Below are 15,606 nucleotides of genomic sequence, written 5' to 3' on the forward strand. Positions count from 1 at the left end.
TACAATTTAAAAAGCATATTGTTGTTTTAAGACAGGCCTGATATATTGTGAATATATCCTTTAATTTTCTGTATCAAGGAAATCTAACACTACAACAGTAGAAAGTACTATCACCACAAATCTTATTCTGCATTTCAAACTAGGGGCATTAATACAGTATATAACCTGCCCTTCTGGACAACAGTTTGAATGTACAGTTGAGTAACCAACGGATGAGTAACGATTTCAAAGCTGTCCTTGGTCACATGTGTCTGTACCTTTAACTTCTACTCAACCAAACTATAATTTGTCGTCAAACTCTTATTTTAAATTTGATTGGTCAAGCGAGAGAGGTGTTCTTTGTACTCGCTCCTGATTGGCTTAAACCGTACTCCGCAGCTATCAGTTTGTGCGTCCGGTCAGCGTGTGTTAGAAGGAGTCTTTACCTGCACGGTTGTGAGAGAAATGGCGAGCTGGTGTGTCCGAGCTGTGAGACAGAGCTACTCACTCGTAGCTTCACCTGCGCTAATACGGTAAACAGCTTTCTGTATGTCGTCTGTTAGCTGAAATGTGGCTTTTATAGCGATAGCAGGCGTTTGGCGGTGGGCTACTGTCAGCGTACTTAGCAGCGTTAGCTTTCGTAACCCACCAGCAGTGTTGACCTTTAGTTGTATGCAAAATACAGACAGAAAATAACAATGGAGCTGTGTTTGTGTAGAATAGATGATAACCAGGTTTAAACTTCAGCTTAACTGCATTTATCGTATGTGTTTATGTGCTGTGTCAATTTTATTTTATAAAGATGAAAATACATAGTTAATGTCAAACCAAACTTCATTCATAAACTTGCACATTTTACTTTACCATAGTTATCAACCACCGAGTCGCCGTCTTACATATAGCTATATATTACATTACATTGTCAAATTTGTGAATGGAGTTTGGTGTCATGTCTCAACACTACTCTATTGGCTAGAGAGGGATGATGAAATAATATGACATATGGTTACATAGCCTAGTCTTCTACATAGGACAGTTATAATTTTATAAAATAAGTTATATTATCAGACATTTACTATTGAATGACATAGAGGGTAGTTGCATAACATTCTTAGTAAGTAGTACTGGCTGTTCTACAATTGGCAGTAGTGTTAATTAAGCTGTCTGATACCATCAATTGGCAGGTCTGGAAGGAGAACCCACACATCCTGCTTGATAATAAGTAGAATGAAATAAACACTGCATGCAGATTGGTCCAAAATTTCCTATAGGTGTTTTCAAAGCACCTCCAGTAGAGGTTGATCAGCAGATTAAGGATCTAAATATGGGTTTAGAACATTATTACCCAACCAACACTTGACAAATTACATTTTATTTCTGTCCTCTCCACCCAGAGCATCTCCACGATTGTTATGTACAGCCACACAGCAGAAGAGTGGCGGTGGGTCAGAGGAGGAGGCCGAAAAGCCTGAACAGGGTGCAGCAGAGAAAGCCCTGCAGGAGGAGAAGACCCAGCTGGAGGAGCAGATCAAGGACATGACAGTAAGTCAAAGATGGGTTTTCATCTAGACCCCAGTATTCTGATGTATACTTATTTAGAACAACAGTACTCACATTTAAAAACATTGTTCTATACCATAACCACATATACCACTATTCCTGTATTTTAACTTATGTTTGTGTTCCTTTTTTAGTTGCAAACAGTGTTGAACCAATAAGCCATGATCAATTAATGCACAGAAAAATACTTACTTTTTTTCCAGCTTCTTTAATTTGATGTGTTTTTCTGTTTCATATCATTGTTGGTTGTGAATTGAATGTCTGAACTATTGGTTGGACAAAATAAACATTTTTTAAGATGTCACTTTGGGCTCTGTAAAATAGTTTTTTTGATATTGAATGACTTTTTGTATATTTACATATACTAATTTATAATAAATTGTTGGCTAGTTGCTTCAGTTCAGAGAACATGTATTTTATAGATTAAATAGATGTAATACAGCTCTATATCTTGTATAATGTGGCTGCACACCGCTTTTATTTGTGGATGTTTACTGCAGTTTAAACTCTTGAGCTTTAAAAGTCTCTTCCATTTGACCAAAGCAAAGACATTGTAGTTTGTTAGTTTTAAACCACGACTTACTGGATCACCTTGTTTGCAGGAAAGATACAAGCGGGCCTTAGCGGACACAGAGAACCTCAGGACGAGGAATCAGAAAATGGTAGAAGACGCTAAACTATACGGTAAGCTCGGGTTTCTATTTTTCTCCTCATGATTCCCATTTTTACATGTGGTTGCCACTCCAAGTTTGGGCTTTGTCACAGGAAACAAAGTTATCCTCCAGAAAATAATCTATAATGTTTTATATCAAATGTTCAGTAGTGACATGTTCTCACCACTAGATGTCACAACATGGCAACTTAAGTCTGTTTGACTAAACTGTTGGCACTGGTTTAGTTTATTTACACTGTTTTAATTACTTAAGAGACTTGTTTGTTTTCAATGTACATGAGCTTATGTAACTTTTTTTAACACCTTTTACTCCACTTCTTCAGTGCTTCAAGTGTTGTCATGTAGACCCAGATTAGATTTTATAGCCTGCTGAATCATGTTTCTTGCATCACCAGGGATCCAGGGCTTTTGTAAGGACCTGCTGGAGGTGGCCGACATCCTGGAGAAGGCCACTGAGAGCGTGCCCAAAGAGGAGGTGTCGAGCCAGAACCCCCACCTGAAGAACCTGTATGACGGCCTGGTGATGACCGAGGTCCAGATCCAGAAGGTGTTCACCAAGCACGGCCTGGTCAAGCTCAACCCCGATGGCCAAAAGTTCGACCCCTACGAGCACGAGGCCCTCTTCCACGCCCCCGTGGAGGGCAAGGAGCCTGGCACCGTTGCCATTGTAACCAAGGTGGGGTACAAGCTCCACGGTCGCACCCTCAGACCAGCGCTGGTGGGTGTGGCCAAAGCCTCCTAGAAGTGATGGAACTGTGACGAAGTGTGATTTGACTTGTTGCCTGAACGATGGATGACCTCAGGTACAGCAGACTGGTCAAGGCACCCTGACACCCCCCCACCCTAAGGTGCCTCAAAGAGATGGGAACCCAACGGAACTGAACTTTGTATCTGGACAATATCCAGCAGTTTTTTTTAACAGATACATAACTTGTTGTCTGGCACAGGACAGTAAAATTTCATTTTCATTTCAGAGTCAGTTATTGTCAGATCACTTTAAAAAGATGTCACCAGATCAGAGGCAGAGGTTTTATTGAGAGCCATAAATGTTAACTGGAAGAGAAGCAGTTTAAATGTGACATTTCAATCATTTTAAAAATAGAGAAAAACAAATCATAAACCCTGCTAATTTTGAGATGTTGTGTTTTTTGGGTGAGCTATGATCTAAAACGACAAAGTGAGTGGTGGTGATTCTGAAGTGCTGGTATCATTCCGGACTTTATTTTTATTTAAAGCCCTAATTATGTTGAACTTGACTCCTCAGTTGTCTTTTTTTGTTTGTAGGATTTAGATCCACTCTGTAACAAAGTAAAACTAGGAACAGGTTTTTCTTTGTACTGAGGTGGGCTTCACAAATTAATGTAAAGAAAGATCTTTCAGTGGTCTGGATGTGATCAGGCTCCAGTAAGCTAGCCTCAGTCGTTATGTTCTGACGCCACAGTTTCTATCTGTACAGTGATGTAACAGCTTTATCTGTAAACTTTTAGAATAACTAAGTGTATGGACATTTGTTCAAACTGTCACAGCAGCAGAATAAACTGATCTCATCTTTGAAAGGCGTGTTGGGTCATTGTTCCTTTTACGCACACCTTTAAATAGAATAAAAATGTATTACCCCAATTGTATGCATATTTCCATTAGAATTGGTTTTACAATTCAATGAACATGACATTTATGTTAAGTTGTGAAAAACTCAACTAAAATGCTGCTGTCTATATAAAAATGATTTTTCTTTTGACGTCACCTATCAAATTTTTACAAAATTGGCCAAAGTGCATTTTTTAATAGTGATTCACTTGATGTACAAAATGAAAAAAGCATTTTCAGGAGAATACTAAGTATTAGACAGATAACTTGTGTAATAGTTGAAGGCTAATATAACATTTTATTTATATATATTTTTAATGTAATTTTGAGTGTGCTGACTGTACTCACTGCTAACTGAAAACTACAAACAGTATTTTCATTAGAATTATTAGGTTACTTATGTGTAGTAGTTGAAGGCTAATATAAAAACAGAAGTTCCGTTTCGTACTTATTTTAAGGTGTTACAATTTGTTGCAAAAGTGAACAAAAACATTGTAGCTAGCTTAAAAGGAAATAGCTGACATTGTTCGTTTTTTAAACTGAAAATGACTAAAGAGGAAACAGGACTATTTAGAAGTATAAAGTATTTGCACTTTTAATACATCTCCATACATACTTTATCATGTGCAACATCAAAAATAACAGGACAGCGAAACAGCTCAACACTATCAGACCGGTAACAAGATGAAAGACATCTCAAACAGCAACGCCATCGCTACACCCACAGCTTCAGAAAATGCTTCTTCTTCACCATCCAAAAATCTGTTTGTTTTTATTACAAAAGCTATAAAAAAATGTCCATGACACAAAATACTGTACATTTCACAGGACAGTAATTATATTCTTTTTTTTCTCCAATTTATCTTACAAAATTATTTACATTTGGTGACAAAAAGCAACCCCCCTTACAGAAAAAAATACTCCCCTGCAGAAACAAAAAAAAAATCAAAAAATCAAATAGCCATGTTTTCCTAACTGACTTTTACACTGAAGCATTTTGGAACAATGTGGAACATTTGGTTGCACGTGCAGAACAAGACCACTGTTGAAAATCTGAGAAAAAATTCCTTGGAAAAAATAGAAAATCACGAAAAACAAGAGGTGACACTCAAACATCAAATTAGTGAATAACCACTGCTGACATCATTCAGTATCATTCTTATCATCAATGAATCCGGTGCATTCATATTTTGTTTTTGTTTTTTTTGAAAAGGAGGAAATCGTGGGACTATTTTCAGTGGCGGATTTAGAGTGCTAGAAGGCATCTCTCGCAGAAATGTGTTTTTAATAGTTTTTGGACGACAGAATTCTACGGCACGAAGAAATACTTGTTAGCAGGTTAATTTATTGCTGGTTTTGGTTTTTTATTGGAAATTGTTGATAAGGAAAATATTGTGTAGCACCAGTTGTCCTTTTAAATCAGCTATAGTGTTGGACTAGAGTGGTACGTGGTATGAAGGTACGATTGAGTTAGCTGTATTTAAAACAATTGAAGCTTTTCCTCCATCATATTGGCAGAGTAATAGAGGAATACAGACACTCACAACTTGTGTTTCCCACAAAAAAAGACAATTTTTCCAACATAGGAAAGAAGAAAAAAATGTGAATCAAGCACATATTCAGTCTTGGGCAACACCCACACATTCATGTGCATGTCTTCTCTTTGATTTGAGCAGCCCTGCTTCAGAATGACAATTCAATAACTTCATTTACATTTAAATAGCACGATGGACGCGGCCTCAGCTCAGCGTGGCTTGAAAAAAGACAGAAAAAAAGAAGCAGAAAAATGAGAATGAGTCACTGGTGCTGCTCTTAATGGTTCTGACTTTAAATATAAAGTTACCTTTGTCAAACTAATGATAGGCTGCCATCTTGAAAGGGGGTCAACCACAGGGCTGATGTAAGGTTAGGTGGGAAAATACCAGGCCAGTAAAAAAACAACACTTTCAAGTAGTCATGCACTATATTATAACAACGGGACAAACCAGTTTACGCTACTGCAAGCAGATAAGGAGAGGACATATTCTTAAATATATGTGGCAAAGATAAATGGTAAATAAAAAAAGCTATCATGACATTGAGCTTTAGCGTTTGAGTCACTGGTTAATGCCCTTACACACTCAGTTTCACCTGTCTGGTACCATGTGGAGAGTAGAACATTTAAAGCTGCAACTGGTTGTGTAAAACTAGAAGGTTTATTGGTTTAAACCAAAAGTTGGAGCTCAAAATAGCACTTTACTTACTAAGGTCAAATAAAATACAAATTAGAGCCCAGTCGATACTGGATACTGATTTAAATATTTCAAAGGTTTTTGTTTGTTTGTTTATATAAATTCATTGAATGATCTTTTTTTGATACATTAAAATTTGGTTATCTAATAATTATAACCAAGTTAAGTAGTGAGCATTTTTCAGTTGAAAATAATCAGTGCCATCTAGTGGACAGACTGTATACTGACAACACATTTCCTCTCTATAACATCTTTGGCATCTTTTTACTGACATACGTGGATACTGATGTATCTGTGTTCACCTAATATTGGCTGATTAATCAGTCTAGCTCTATGCTGATACTGGTACTGACACTGGGTGTGCTCTAACACAAAGTGTCTTTAGGCACAGCACTACACAATGGCTGAGCCTTGCTGTTTTTTCACCCTCACCTCACCTTGAAGCCACAAAAAAAGAGCAGAGAAATTAAGCTGCATGACAGTTTTGGGGAGATTAAGGCCTTATAAAATGTAAGAAAATTCAAACAGTGTGTGTCTGTTGCAAAATGAGATCTTTAACTGATCATCTATAAGGAAGGGTTTGGAAGATCCTGACAAACCGACCACGATGGCGGTCTTTTCAGTTAGTGCCACAGCTGTCAAACATTCACCCCAAAACCTGACGAATCTTTTTTCAGGAAATATAAGGTTCTCGTTTCTCCTTCTTCTCAGCATGACATGACTGAAAATATCATCTTCAATGAGCCTGTTACAATAACACTACAAAACACTTGCTAGCATTGTAGTCATCATCATGGAGTAACAATATGGACACACTGTATTTCCCCCACATCCCTTTCCAAATGCAAAAATATAGGCTTCTTTTTGTTCCTAGCCTTGGTATGAAAATATATTTTTTTCCAGTGGGCCGTCTTCTCTTTTTTTTCCCTCACACTGTACATATTCACAAGGTCACCTTTAAAAAAAATGGTGACAGACAGTAGTTTTGTTCTGCCTCAGCAGCTATCATCAAGTCAGTACCTCCTGACCAAAGTTGGACAGCTAGGAGGCGTCTCTGGATATCCAGCCACTCTCTGTGAGGAAGGTGAGGATACGTTTCTTCAGGACCTTGTCCAGATAGCTGGGCAGTCGGCTCTTGGCCGGGATGCCTTGCCGTTTCTGCAGGTGATCTTTGATGATGATGGTCTTGACAGTCAGGTAGCGTGCTGGGCTGAGGTTGAGAGAGTTGCACAACACCTTCTCTCGGTCTGACAGCAGCTCGAAGCCCGTCAGGTTCTCGATGGCAGCAAACTCACCATCTTTCCCCTCTTCTTTGATAATGCCTCCAACACCTAACACTCCAGCAACCCCTCCCACACCTCCAGCTCCGCCCCCGAGCCCAATCCCGGAGCCGAGCCCACCCCCGCCTCCGCTGCCCCGTTTGGATGTGACCACGCTTTTGTTCTCCTTGCGTTTCTCCCGTTTGTGACGCGCCGCTTCGTACTCGGCAGACTCGTCCAGGCGGGTGATGCCGTTGCGTCGGTAGCGCTGCAGCTCACGCACTTTTGCCCTCAGCACACGCTCTTTATGCATGTTCTCGAAAAAGTCTTCGAACTCCCGATGGGCCATGAACTGGCAGAGCGCACGCAGCCGGCTCCGCTGCTCCTTCTCCTCCTTGGTGATCTTTCTTTTGGGTGTGCTTGGAACAGGACCTGATCCTGCTGCGGTTGTGGAACCGGATCCAGTTGCAGCACCGCCAGCTCCTCCCCCACCAACACCACCCGCAGTGCCTATGACTCCCAGCGTACCTGGTTTCTCCTTCTCCTTATCTTTCTTGTCTCGGCCCAAGAAGGCAGGCACCAGGTTGTAGTCTCGGGCGATGTTCTTACGTCGCTGGCGTTCTCGGAGCTTGCGTACGTACATGTCCACGTGGGCGCGTTTCATCTCAATTTCCACGTCCTCGTCATCGTAGTTCACCGATAGCCCACTAATGAGCTTCTCGGCATCCTGGTCATACTCAATCTCGTAGTCGTCACGCAGTGGCATGTAGCCTAGCTGCTGCTGCTCTGCCAAGCTGATGTCCAGCGGGGGGAGCGGGGTGGTGAGACTGGGCGACAAGGGGCCCCCGCTTGGGCAGGTGTGGTCGGTCACACGGTTGGGAATGCTGTCAGGGATGCAGGCCTTACCCAGGTTTCCGTGGATGTACATGGTGACGTAGTGTTCCATGACTTCCTGAGGACTTCGAGATGCTCCGACGTGAGCGGCCATGTCCTCCTGAGAGAAAGTTACAGTTTATGAATCTCTTTTTTTTTTAAATGATTTGCAGGAGGGGGGCTGCTGACACAATTCACTGCTTAGCTGAAAATAACAACAAATTTGATATTTATGCACTAATATTTACAGTGCATAAATGCATGATAAATCTGGTTCAAATTGTCAAATTATGACAATTTTTTTCAGCTTTGTAAAATGTTTCTTTTTTTTGAATTGTCGGCTTAACAATCAATTTGAATATGTCAACATAAGTCTTAAGTTATAAATGTTTAGCACTTTATATAATATATTTGTTCAGCTTCAATTTTATATTTATGGTATTTTGTGTATTTTAATATGTTATTATGTATTCCAGTGTGAATATTGTACTGTCTGTTCTGAACTATGAACTCGTGCGGACAGCTACCTGTGATGGAAATAAAGCTGACTCAACTAAATGATGGGCAAATGTTTATTTGGGTTTAAACTGAACAACTCTGTCAAGGGGTTTTCCCTGTAATTAATGCATTTTTGTTTCAGTAAAATATGTTTTTTCAATTATGGGCATGTATAATAAATCATTACCTACTTTACACTTATTTATAGTCTCAAACACTTTAAATTAGAAAAGCAACCCTAAACTAGTGTCCGTGCACTATGGGATAAATGGTAAAAATTGAAAGACCCTGTTTGCTTAAAGCTTACACTAGTCTGATGTTAATGAATGTGGGATATGTTATAAATGAATACAAAATAGTGATTTATCCTAATCAATGAAATATACATACACATACACACACACACATATATACATAGAACATCGAGAATATTTCTATGAGGAGAGTACACTTGGGTTTACTGTGCACTGACTGACAGGTTACTCCATGCCTGACTGCACAGCTTACCTGTATTACCAGGTACTGACACTGTAGACATTTAAAGCATTGTCCAATCTTTTGCTTAGTTGAGTCTCTAGTTAAAATAATTCATTTATCAATGCCTATCTGATATGAAATGGTAAAGTTATGCATTCATCTTTTCTACTAACTTACTCGTAACTTCAGCTCAGACCTGCAATTAATGACTTCTAAAGCGTTTTAATGAAAACAAATTTAACTCTGCATGAAACTTTTTATCCAGACTGTTTTAGAAGTTAGTAATAACACTTATAGCACTTGTATTTTAATGATCAGTCGTCCAACTTTTTCGATAGCTCGAAAACAAAATGAATGGTCATTTTTCCCTCTAAAGGTCATGAACGTCACCGCTGTCGCTACTGGCCAAGTTTGACACTCGACGTCTTTTCAACACTTTAAACTAAACTCTCTGAAGTGTATGTGATTTACTGTGCATGGAAATAAAGTGAGGAAACTTAGAAAAGTGATGTACCCAGTTTCCAAAGCCATATTGCTCGATAGCATCGAGTAGCGACTGCTCTTCCCTGCTGGTCCATCCTCCCTCTGCCTCGGGACCCCAGAGAGAGAACCGGCCGCCGTCGACCTGCTGGTAGCCGTGCCATCTCCGGTGGTTTCCGATCTCTGCACCCGCCGAGAAGCACTCCGGACACAGCTCGATATCGGGGCAGTCGGTGCAGCGAAGCCGCAGATTTGTAACATCTGCAAGGCAGTTAACGCAGTACTTCTTCCCCAGGTCGGCCATGTTGCCTGGCTCCTGCTTCTTGTTGTTGGAGGCAGAACTGCACGCATGCGCACTGGGAGCTACTCACATCCTGCTTGTTAATATTAATGAGGAAAGGGGTGAGAGCGCTTGTGATTGGTTTCTGGGCCCAGTTTCCACGACAACCGAAACAAAACGAACAGTTTTCATTGACTACAGAAGTGCAAGAGCATTATAACTACAGACAAATTGAATAATACACTAGGGTATTATTTTCTGTTGAAAAATGGATGAAGTGCTAGTGCCAGAACATGAAGAAAATGAGGTGAAGAATGACACAGAGAGTGTGGTGTCAGCACATACTACCAATGAAGAAATCAATGCTATTCCTGCAGCTGGACATGAGAAAGAAGATGAAGTTGAAGTGGCGACATCAGATCACGATGAAGAAAACTCTCCAGAAAGTCTGAAAGCTGCTGAAGAGCCCCCGGCTGAAGATGTATTCACCTCTGAACCAGAAGAATACAGTGGACATGAGCTCCCTGCTGTGGACAGTAACCCTACACATGGAGATTTGGATGTGAAGATGAATAAAATCAGTGATCGACCACTATCCCATGAGGAGAGTGTTGTTTTTGAGATCAACAGTAACGATGACGAAGAACCTCCCAGACTGCATCTTGACACCCCGTATACCAGCAGATCTGCACATGAGGAGGCTCAAGAAGAGGAAAACACAGCTGCTCCTACACACAAAGAAGACATCAACTATGATGAACGCCTGCAGGAGCTGAGTGAGGAGAGAGATAAAGCCAGCCAACACAGCAGCCAGCTGCAGATGAAGCTGGCAGAGTACTTCCGAAAGAAGGCCGGGGATGACGCCCAGCCGGAGATGGAGATGCCAGTGTCAGAGCAGCTGCAGGAGTATGAGAAGTACATTAACATCCTGTCTGATCTGAAGCAGCAGCTCACCACAGACTCAGAGACAGCTCAGCAGCAGGCGGAGGAGCTGAGGCTGCAGAGCCAAGAGAAGGTGGACAAGGTTGGTCTTGTGGAGTTGTGGTTGGATATTTTATTATAAGGGCCTGCAGACTTACATGGTTCTATGCTTTAGATTAAGAAGTGGATCTTTCTGATTTGAAAATCTTGGAAAGTGCACAAACTTTCAAAAAACAAGTATAATAATAGCATCATAAAACAAGAAAGAATACCATAAAATACAGAAATAAAACTAATAAGAAGACATGGAGAAACAAAATTAGGCCTAGCTTTAATAAAGGTGACATATAGATATAAGAGTCTGCATTGAGTTCAAATTAATTAACCACTAAAGGTCACCTGTAGTCTTGAACCAGGATTTCAGAACAGATGAACCCTGCCTGAGGATCTGAGGATGTGCACTGGCTCATATTACTACTTTGCATATTGCTACATATTCTGTCTTCTTACATGCATATTATCATATTTCTTGTAGTTAAAGTAAGTTAGCAATTGCCTGTCTGACATACATTTATATACATCTATATACTGATTTACATTTTTATAATGAAAACTCACACTGATACTATGTATCTGATCTTTCTTGGGAACAGTAAACAGGTTCTTCTAGTGAACAGGAGATTATATTGAAGATTGTATTGCTGTTGTTTGTTTCAGATATTATTCAGAGATGAAGGAAGAATTGGGTAGTGGTGTTTAATTGTGTAACTAACAAAAGTGAGAAAAAACTGGCAGAACTGACAGAGATGAAAACGAAACCACAAAGGAAAGGTCATAAATGGATCCAAGGAAGGAGACATCAACAAGTGAACATCAGAAAAGCAACAATTCCATGCCTTATACTTAAAAAGGGTTCGACTGTATATACATCATGTTCATTCAGTATACATGCATGGCAGCTACATTAAGTGGAAATAGTCACTATATATTAAAAAAAGTGTAACTTTTGAGTGTGGCCGGATGGAGACAGCTGCAGAAAAACAACAACAAAAAAGCGTATTAAAAAGATTGAATATTTGGACAATGATTTGTGAAGTTTATTTTACATTTGTAGTTTGATTGACAGCGCATGTTTAACTGCAAAAAATCATACCTTAAAGGTCAACATACTACATACTATGAGCTCTTGTGTGGTTATGCCGTTCACTTTATGTGGAACAAATTACACCCATGGAATACGGACTCCAGATAGAGGAAGAAGTGTAAGGTGTCTAGCTTTTGCTTAAATGATTCCCTTTAAATGGTCCCATTTCTCTCGAGGGAAAGTGGAGTACAAGGGGTCCACACATGCTGCCTCAGAGGAAGCTGGGTAGATGTGACATGCATGCTGAATGCATGTAGACACTGCTTTAGAGATGGCCATGTAGGAATGCCAATGTAACCCTATTAGAAATTACAATTAAACCATTAAAAAGTACATTTTCAGTGTGTGATTGTGTGTGTTGGGGGATGTGCAGGATGTGATTCATGACAAAGGGTCAAACTTGAAGGTCATTGGTTGCAAGATATCCATTTATGTATTGTCAGATGAATTTACATGTGACAATTGTGTGCTATATATAATCTTTGGCACATGCTACCATTGTGGGATCTAGAAAGTGATGTTTTATTGTGCTGATGGATACAAAATACTGTATGTCTTTGTGTTCAGGTGGAAGATGAATGGCGTGTGTTCATGGCTCTGAAGCAGGATGTAGCTGTGACTATGCTAAGCAGACGCCTGGGTAAACAAGCAGCTCAGGCTAAAGTGGAGTCAACCCTGGCAGCAGAGCAGCTTCGGCAGGATGAGCTTATCAAACTGCGCCTCAAGCACATTAAGCTGAGGATCAGGATTCATAGGCTGGAGGCAGAGCTCTGTGATAGGGAAGAACGTGCCAGGGACCCCCTGCAGATCCAGTTTGAGCAGTTGCAGGCTGAGAGGCTGGAGCAGAAAAAACTAACTGAGAAGCAAAACGAGGAATCATTGAAGCTGCAGAAAAAAATTAGCAGCAGCTTGGAGGTAGGTTGAAGAATCCACAGGTACAAGATGTATCAAAGTTATTTCTGTAGTTTCTCAACAAAATATTTTCTTCTCTGTTCTTTTCTTTCAGCTCCTGTCAAACGTCAAGGAGAAGCTGTACTGGAGCCACATGGAGGTCCAGGCCAAGCGAGAGCAGCTTGCCGATGTAGAAGCCACGGTGGCCAGAAAGAGGGACCTCCTGACTAGGACCAAGCAGGCCTGCAATGGTCTGCAGAGGGACAACCTGAGGCTGAAGGAGTGTCGGGGACTGCTGGGGAACAGGGTTCTCCTGCAGGACTTTGAGGACACTGTGGACGCCACAGACCATCTAGAAGAAAAACTGGAGAACCTGAAGTGCCGGCAAGCAGAGATTGTCTTCAGCTATGGCAGGCGGAAGAACAAGCTGGAGCCAATTTAATGAAGCAAAGAGCAAATGACTGAATGATAACTTTACGCTGTGATCAAACTACATAATATCTGCCCAAAAATGGTCCAATAAAACAAATGTGGGTCAACAGGAAGACAAGCTCTGTGACACTTTGAAAGTCACAGTCAGGATTAGGGTTCAAAAACCATGATTAGGGTTCACATTGTCTCTCACATGCCTCTCACCCAAATCATGCCAGGACCATGATGACCTAATCTAACCTCTCAAAACAATCAAGACATTTATGTAATGTGCTCTGTTCGTGGCATTATTGTATTATATATAAATGATGTTGAAATCATTGTTACAAGCCTATAAAATCATGATTTGTGATTCAATGACAGCAAACATGGATAAAGCCTTAAAATAAAAGTGTGTGTGAGTATTTTATCTCATTGTGCAAATCAGGCTTTGTTTTACTAAACTAAGCAAATTTCCATCTGGATCAGGCTCCATATTTAACACATTAACATGTTATCAATCTCCTCGTTTTAAGCTCAAAAAGAAAAATTTGCGCATTTCCCAAAATGGGCTATTCCTTTCATTTTACTTTGAGGTGATTGGAACCTTCTTTTGTGGCAACCCTTTTGGTACCAAGTGCAAATTCAAGTCAGTACAGATAAACAACTGCTGAAAGAAGTTAATTCACTTTTGTTTAACCATGAGATCCACTGAGAAAAACCTTTGTTTCACCATCTCAGGCATAACAATGTTGTTTTCACATACAGTCAGCAGATGGTGCCACTGTGCCATAGTGAAAATGCAGATACCCTTGAGGAAAAAGTGTTTTGGGACACTTTCTCTAATTTGTCACAGTTTGTATAGAGAGCTTAAATACATCCAGCTAATGTCCTTGTCTCAGTGTCCCTCAGAGAGAACTTAAAAGACTTCGAATACTTCAAAGGACAGTTCACTCCAAAATTAAAAATACATATTTTTCTTCTTTCCTATACTGCTATTTATCCACCTAGATTGTGATGGTAGAAAAGATAAATATATCAAATGATGTATAAATGATTGTGTCCTCAACATTTTATTAAAATGTATGTACTGATTAAATACAGTCCAATGGGTTCCTCCTAATCTACATTTTGGTCAGAAATAAACTGTAGGGACAGATGTCCACTACTAGCCTGCTGGAGGTCATTTTGTAGGGCTCTGGCAGTGCTCCTCCTGTTCCTCCTCACACAAAGTAGCAGATAGCGGTCCTGCTGCTGGGTTGATGTCCTTCTGCAGCCCTATCCAGCTTTCCTGGTGAAACGGCCGGTTTGTTGGTATCTTCTCCACAGTAAACCTTCTTGCGACCACATGTGTGAATGTGTCATCCTGGAGGAGCTGGACTACCTGTGCAACCTGATTGGGCTGCAGGTAACGCCTCATGCTACCAGTAGTGACAGCGACACTAGAAGAATACCAACCTAAGGAAGAATCAGTCAGGAAGGATAAGGAGAGAGCAGCTGTCTGTGGCTTACACAAAACCATTCCCTTTTTAGGGGTTGTCTTGCTTTTGCCTCTCTATTGCACCTGTTGTCACTTGGCACCAAAGCAGCTGAAATCACTTGTTTTACTGACTTGGTATTATACTGTGATGATTAATTGTTCCCTTAATTTTTTTGAACAGTGTATTAATCCAGCTGTGTCCCATTGTTCTAAACATCATGGTCATCTTGAGCTCCTGATGCAGCAGGTAGAACCCTGTGTCCATTCATTGGATGTGAAGGTTCTTCTCCTCTCTGTTGAGGCCTGTTGCTTCCTGCCTCAGTTGCAGGTTTAGACCATTAGCTGGAGGTTGGTTGAGCAACATAGTCTTATCAACAAGTCAGTTCACAGGAAAAGATTATTAATGTGACATTTAGGACACACCTACCTTAGAGATGCCTTCAATCTGATAAACTACAGAAAAAATATGTGTTAGCAAATATATTAAAGAACACATTTACTTCCCTTAATACGTTTTAAAGTTCAATTAGACGGTGCCACCTAATCTCTAGTGGTGCCAAATCAAAAACAGTGTAATAGAGACACTGACTCTGTTTTGTATTTTTTCATTAATGTGAGAGGCATGAAGTCATACACTAGTCATCTTAAAATGATAATCTAGTGGTTTAGTATTGCAAAGATGAAAAACTCAGAAGAGACCAATTAAAAACTGAGTGGTCTTTTCTAGGATGGCCTCATGACATATAAACGGAATTTCATGTGTAATATTAGTGAATTTACAATTTACAGAAGAGTGCCATTTTCAAGTTTCCTGCTGGAAAACAAGGGTTTATTTTAATAAAGTTGGCACTGCAGTTTCTTC

The 15,606-nt window shown here is 40.2% G+C and overlaps 3 protein-coding genes across 3 annotated transcripts; 2 read left to right on the plus strand and 1 right to left on the minus strand.

The window, feature by feature from the left end:
* The first annotated feature begins 398 nt into the window (after nt 1–398).
* On the plus strand, nt 399–3,762 carry grpel1 (GrpE-like 1, mitochondrial). The gene is made up of 4 exons (XM_053343006.1): nt 399–512; nt 1,374–1,521; nt 2,142–2,223; nt 2,608–3,762. The coding sequence occupies exons 1-4, from the start codon at nt 445–447 to the stop codon at nt 2,952–2,954; spliced, it is 645 nt and encodes a 214-aa protein (XP_053198981.1). The 5' UTR covers nt 399–444; the 3' UTR covers nt 2,955–3,762.
* A 3,257-nt stretch (nt 3,763–7,019) lies between these two features.
* On the minus strand, nt 7,020–9,936 carry tada2b (transcriptional adaptor 2B). Its single transcript, XM_053343470.1, has 2 exons — nt 9,652–9,936; nt 7,020–8,283 (listed from the first exon to the last, which is right to left on the minus strand). The coding sequence occupies exons 1-2, from the start codon at nt 9,919–9,921 to the stop codon at nt 7,072–7,074; spliced, it is 1,482 nt and encodes a 493-aa protein (XP_053199445.1). The 5' UTR covers nt 9,922–9,936; the 3' UTR covers nt 7,020–7,071.
* A 229-nt stretch (nt 9,937–10,165) lies between these two features.
* On the plus strand, nt 10,166–13,295 carry ccdc96 (coiled-coil domain containing 96). The gene is made up of 3 exons (XM_053343925.1): nt 10,166–10,921; nt 12,530–12,877; nt 12,969–13,295. The coding sequence occupies exons 1-3, from the start codon at nt 10,166–10,168 to the stop codon at nt 13,293–13,295; spliced, it is 1,431 nt and encodes a 476-aa protein (XP_053199900.1).
* Nucleotides 13,296–15,606: the final 2,311 nt, after the last annotated feature.

This window comes from Scomber japonicus, chromosome 22, assembly GCF_027409825.1.
Source record: "Scomber japonicus isolate fScoJap1 chromosome 22, fScoJap1.pri, whole genome shotgun sequence".
Taxonomy (NCBI): domain Eukaryota; kingdom Metazoa; phylum Chordata; class Actinopteri; order Scombriformes; family Scombridae; genus Scomber; species Scomber japonicus.

What these genes read in the sequence shown, in the direction of transcription:
- ccdc96 (XM_053343925.1), top strand. Translation starts at nt 10,166, where the DNA reads ATGGATGAAGTGCTAGTGCCAGAACATGAAGAAAATGAGGTGAAGAAT. An exon ending in GCCAAGAGAAGGTGGACAAG is followed by an intron (nt 10,922 to 12,529) that starts GTTGGTCTTGTG and finishes CTTTGTGTTCAG; the next exon opens with GTGGAAGATGAATGGCGTGT. An exon ending in AAATTAGCAGCAGCTTGGAG is followed by an intron (nt 12,878 to 12,968) that starts GTAGGTTGAAGA and finishes CTTTTCTTTCAG; the next exon opens with CTCCTGTCAAACGTCAAGGA.
- grpel1 (XM_053343006.1), top strand. Translation starts at nt 445, where the DNA reads ATGGCGAGCTGGTGTGTCCGAGCTGTGAGACAGAGCTACTCACTCGTA. An exon ending in GCTTCACCTGCGCTAATACG is followed by an intron (nt 513 to 1,373) that starts GTAAACAGCTTT and finishes CTCTCCACCCAG; the next exon opens with AGCATCTCCACGATTGTTAT. An exon ending in AGCAGATCAAGGACATGACA is followed by an intron (nt 1,522 to 2,141) that starts GTAAGTCAAAGA and finishes CCTTGTTTGCAG; the next exon opens with GAAAGATACAAGCGGGCCTT.
- tada2b (XM_053343470.1), bottom strand. Translation starts at nt 9,921, where the DNA reads ATGGCCGACCTGGGGAAGAAGTACTGCGTTAACTGCCTTGCAGATGTT. An exon ending in AATATGGCTTTGGAAACTGG is followed by an intron (nt 8,284 to 9,651) that starts GTACATCACTTT and finishes ACTTTCTCTCAG; the next exon opens with GAGGACATGGCCGCTCACGT.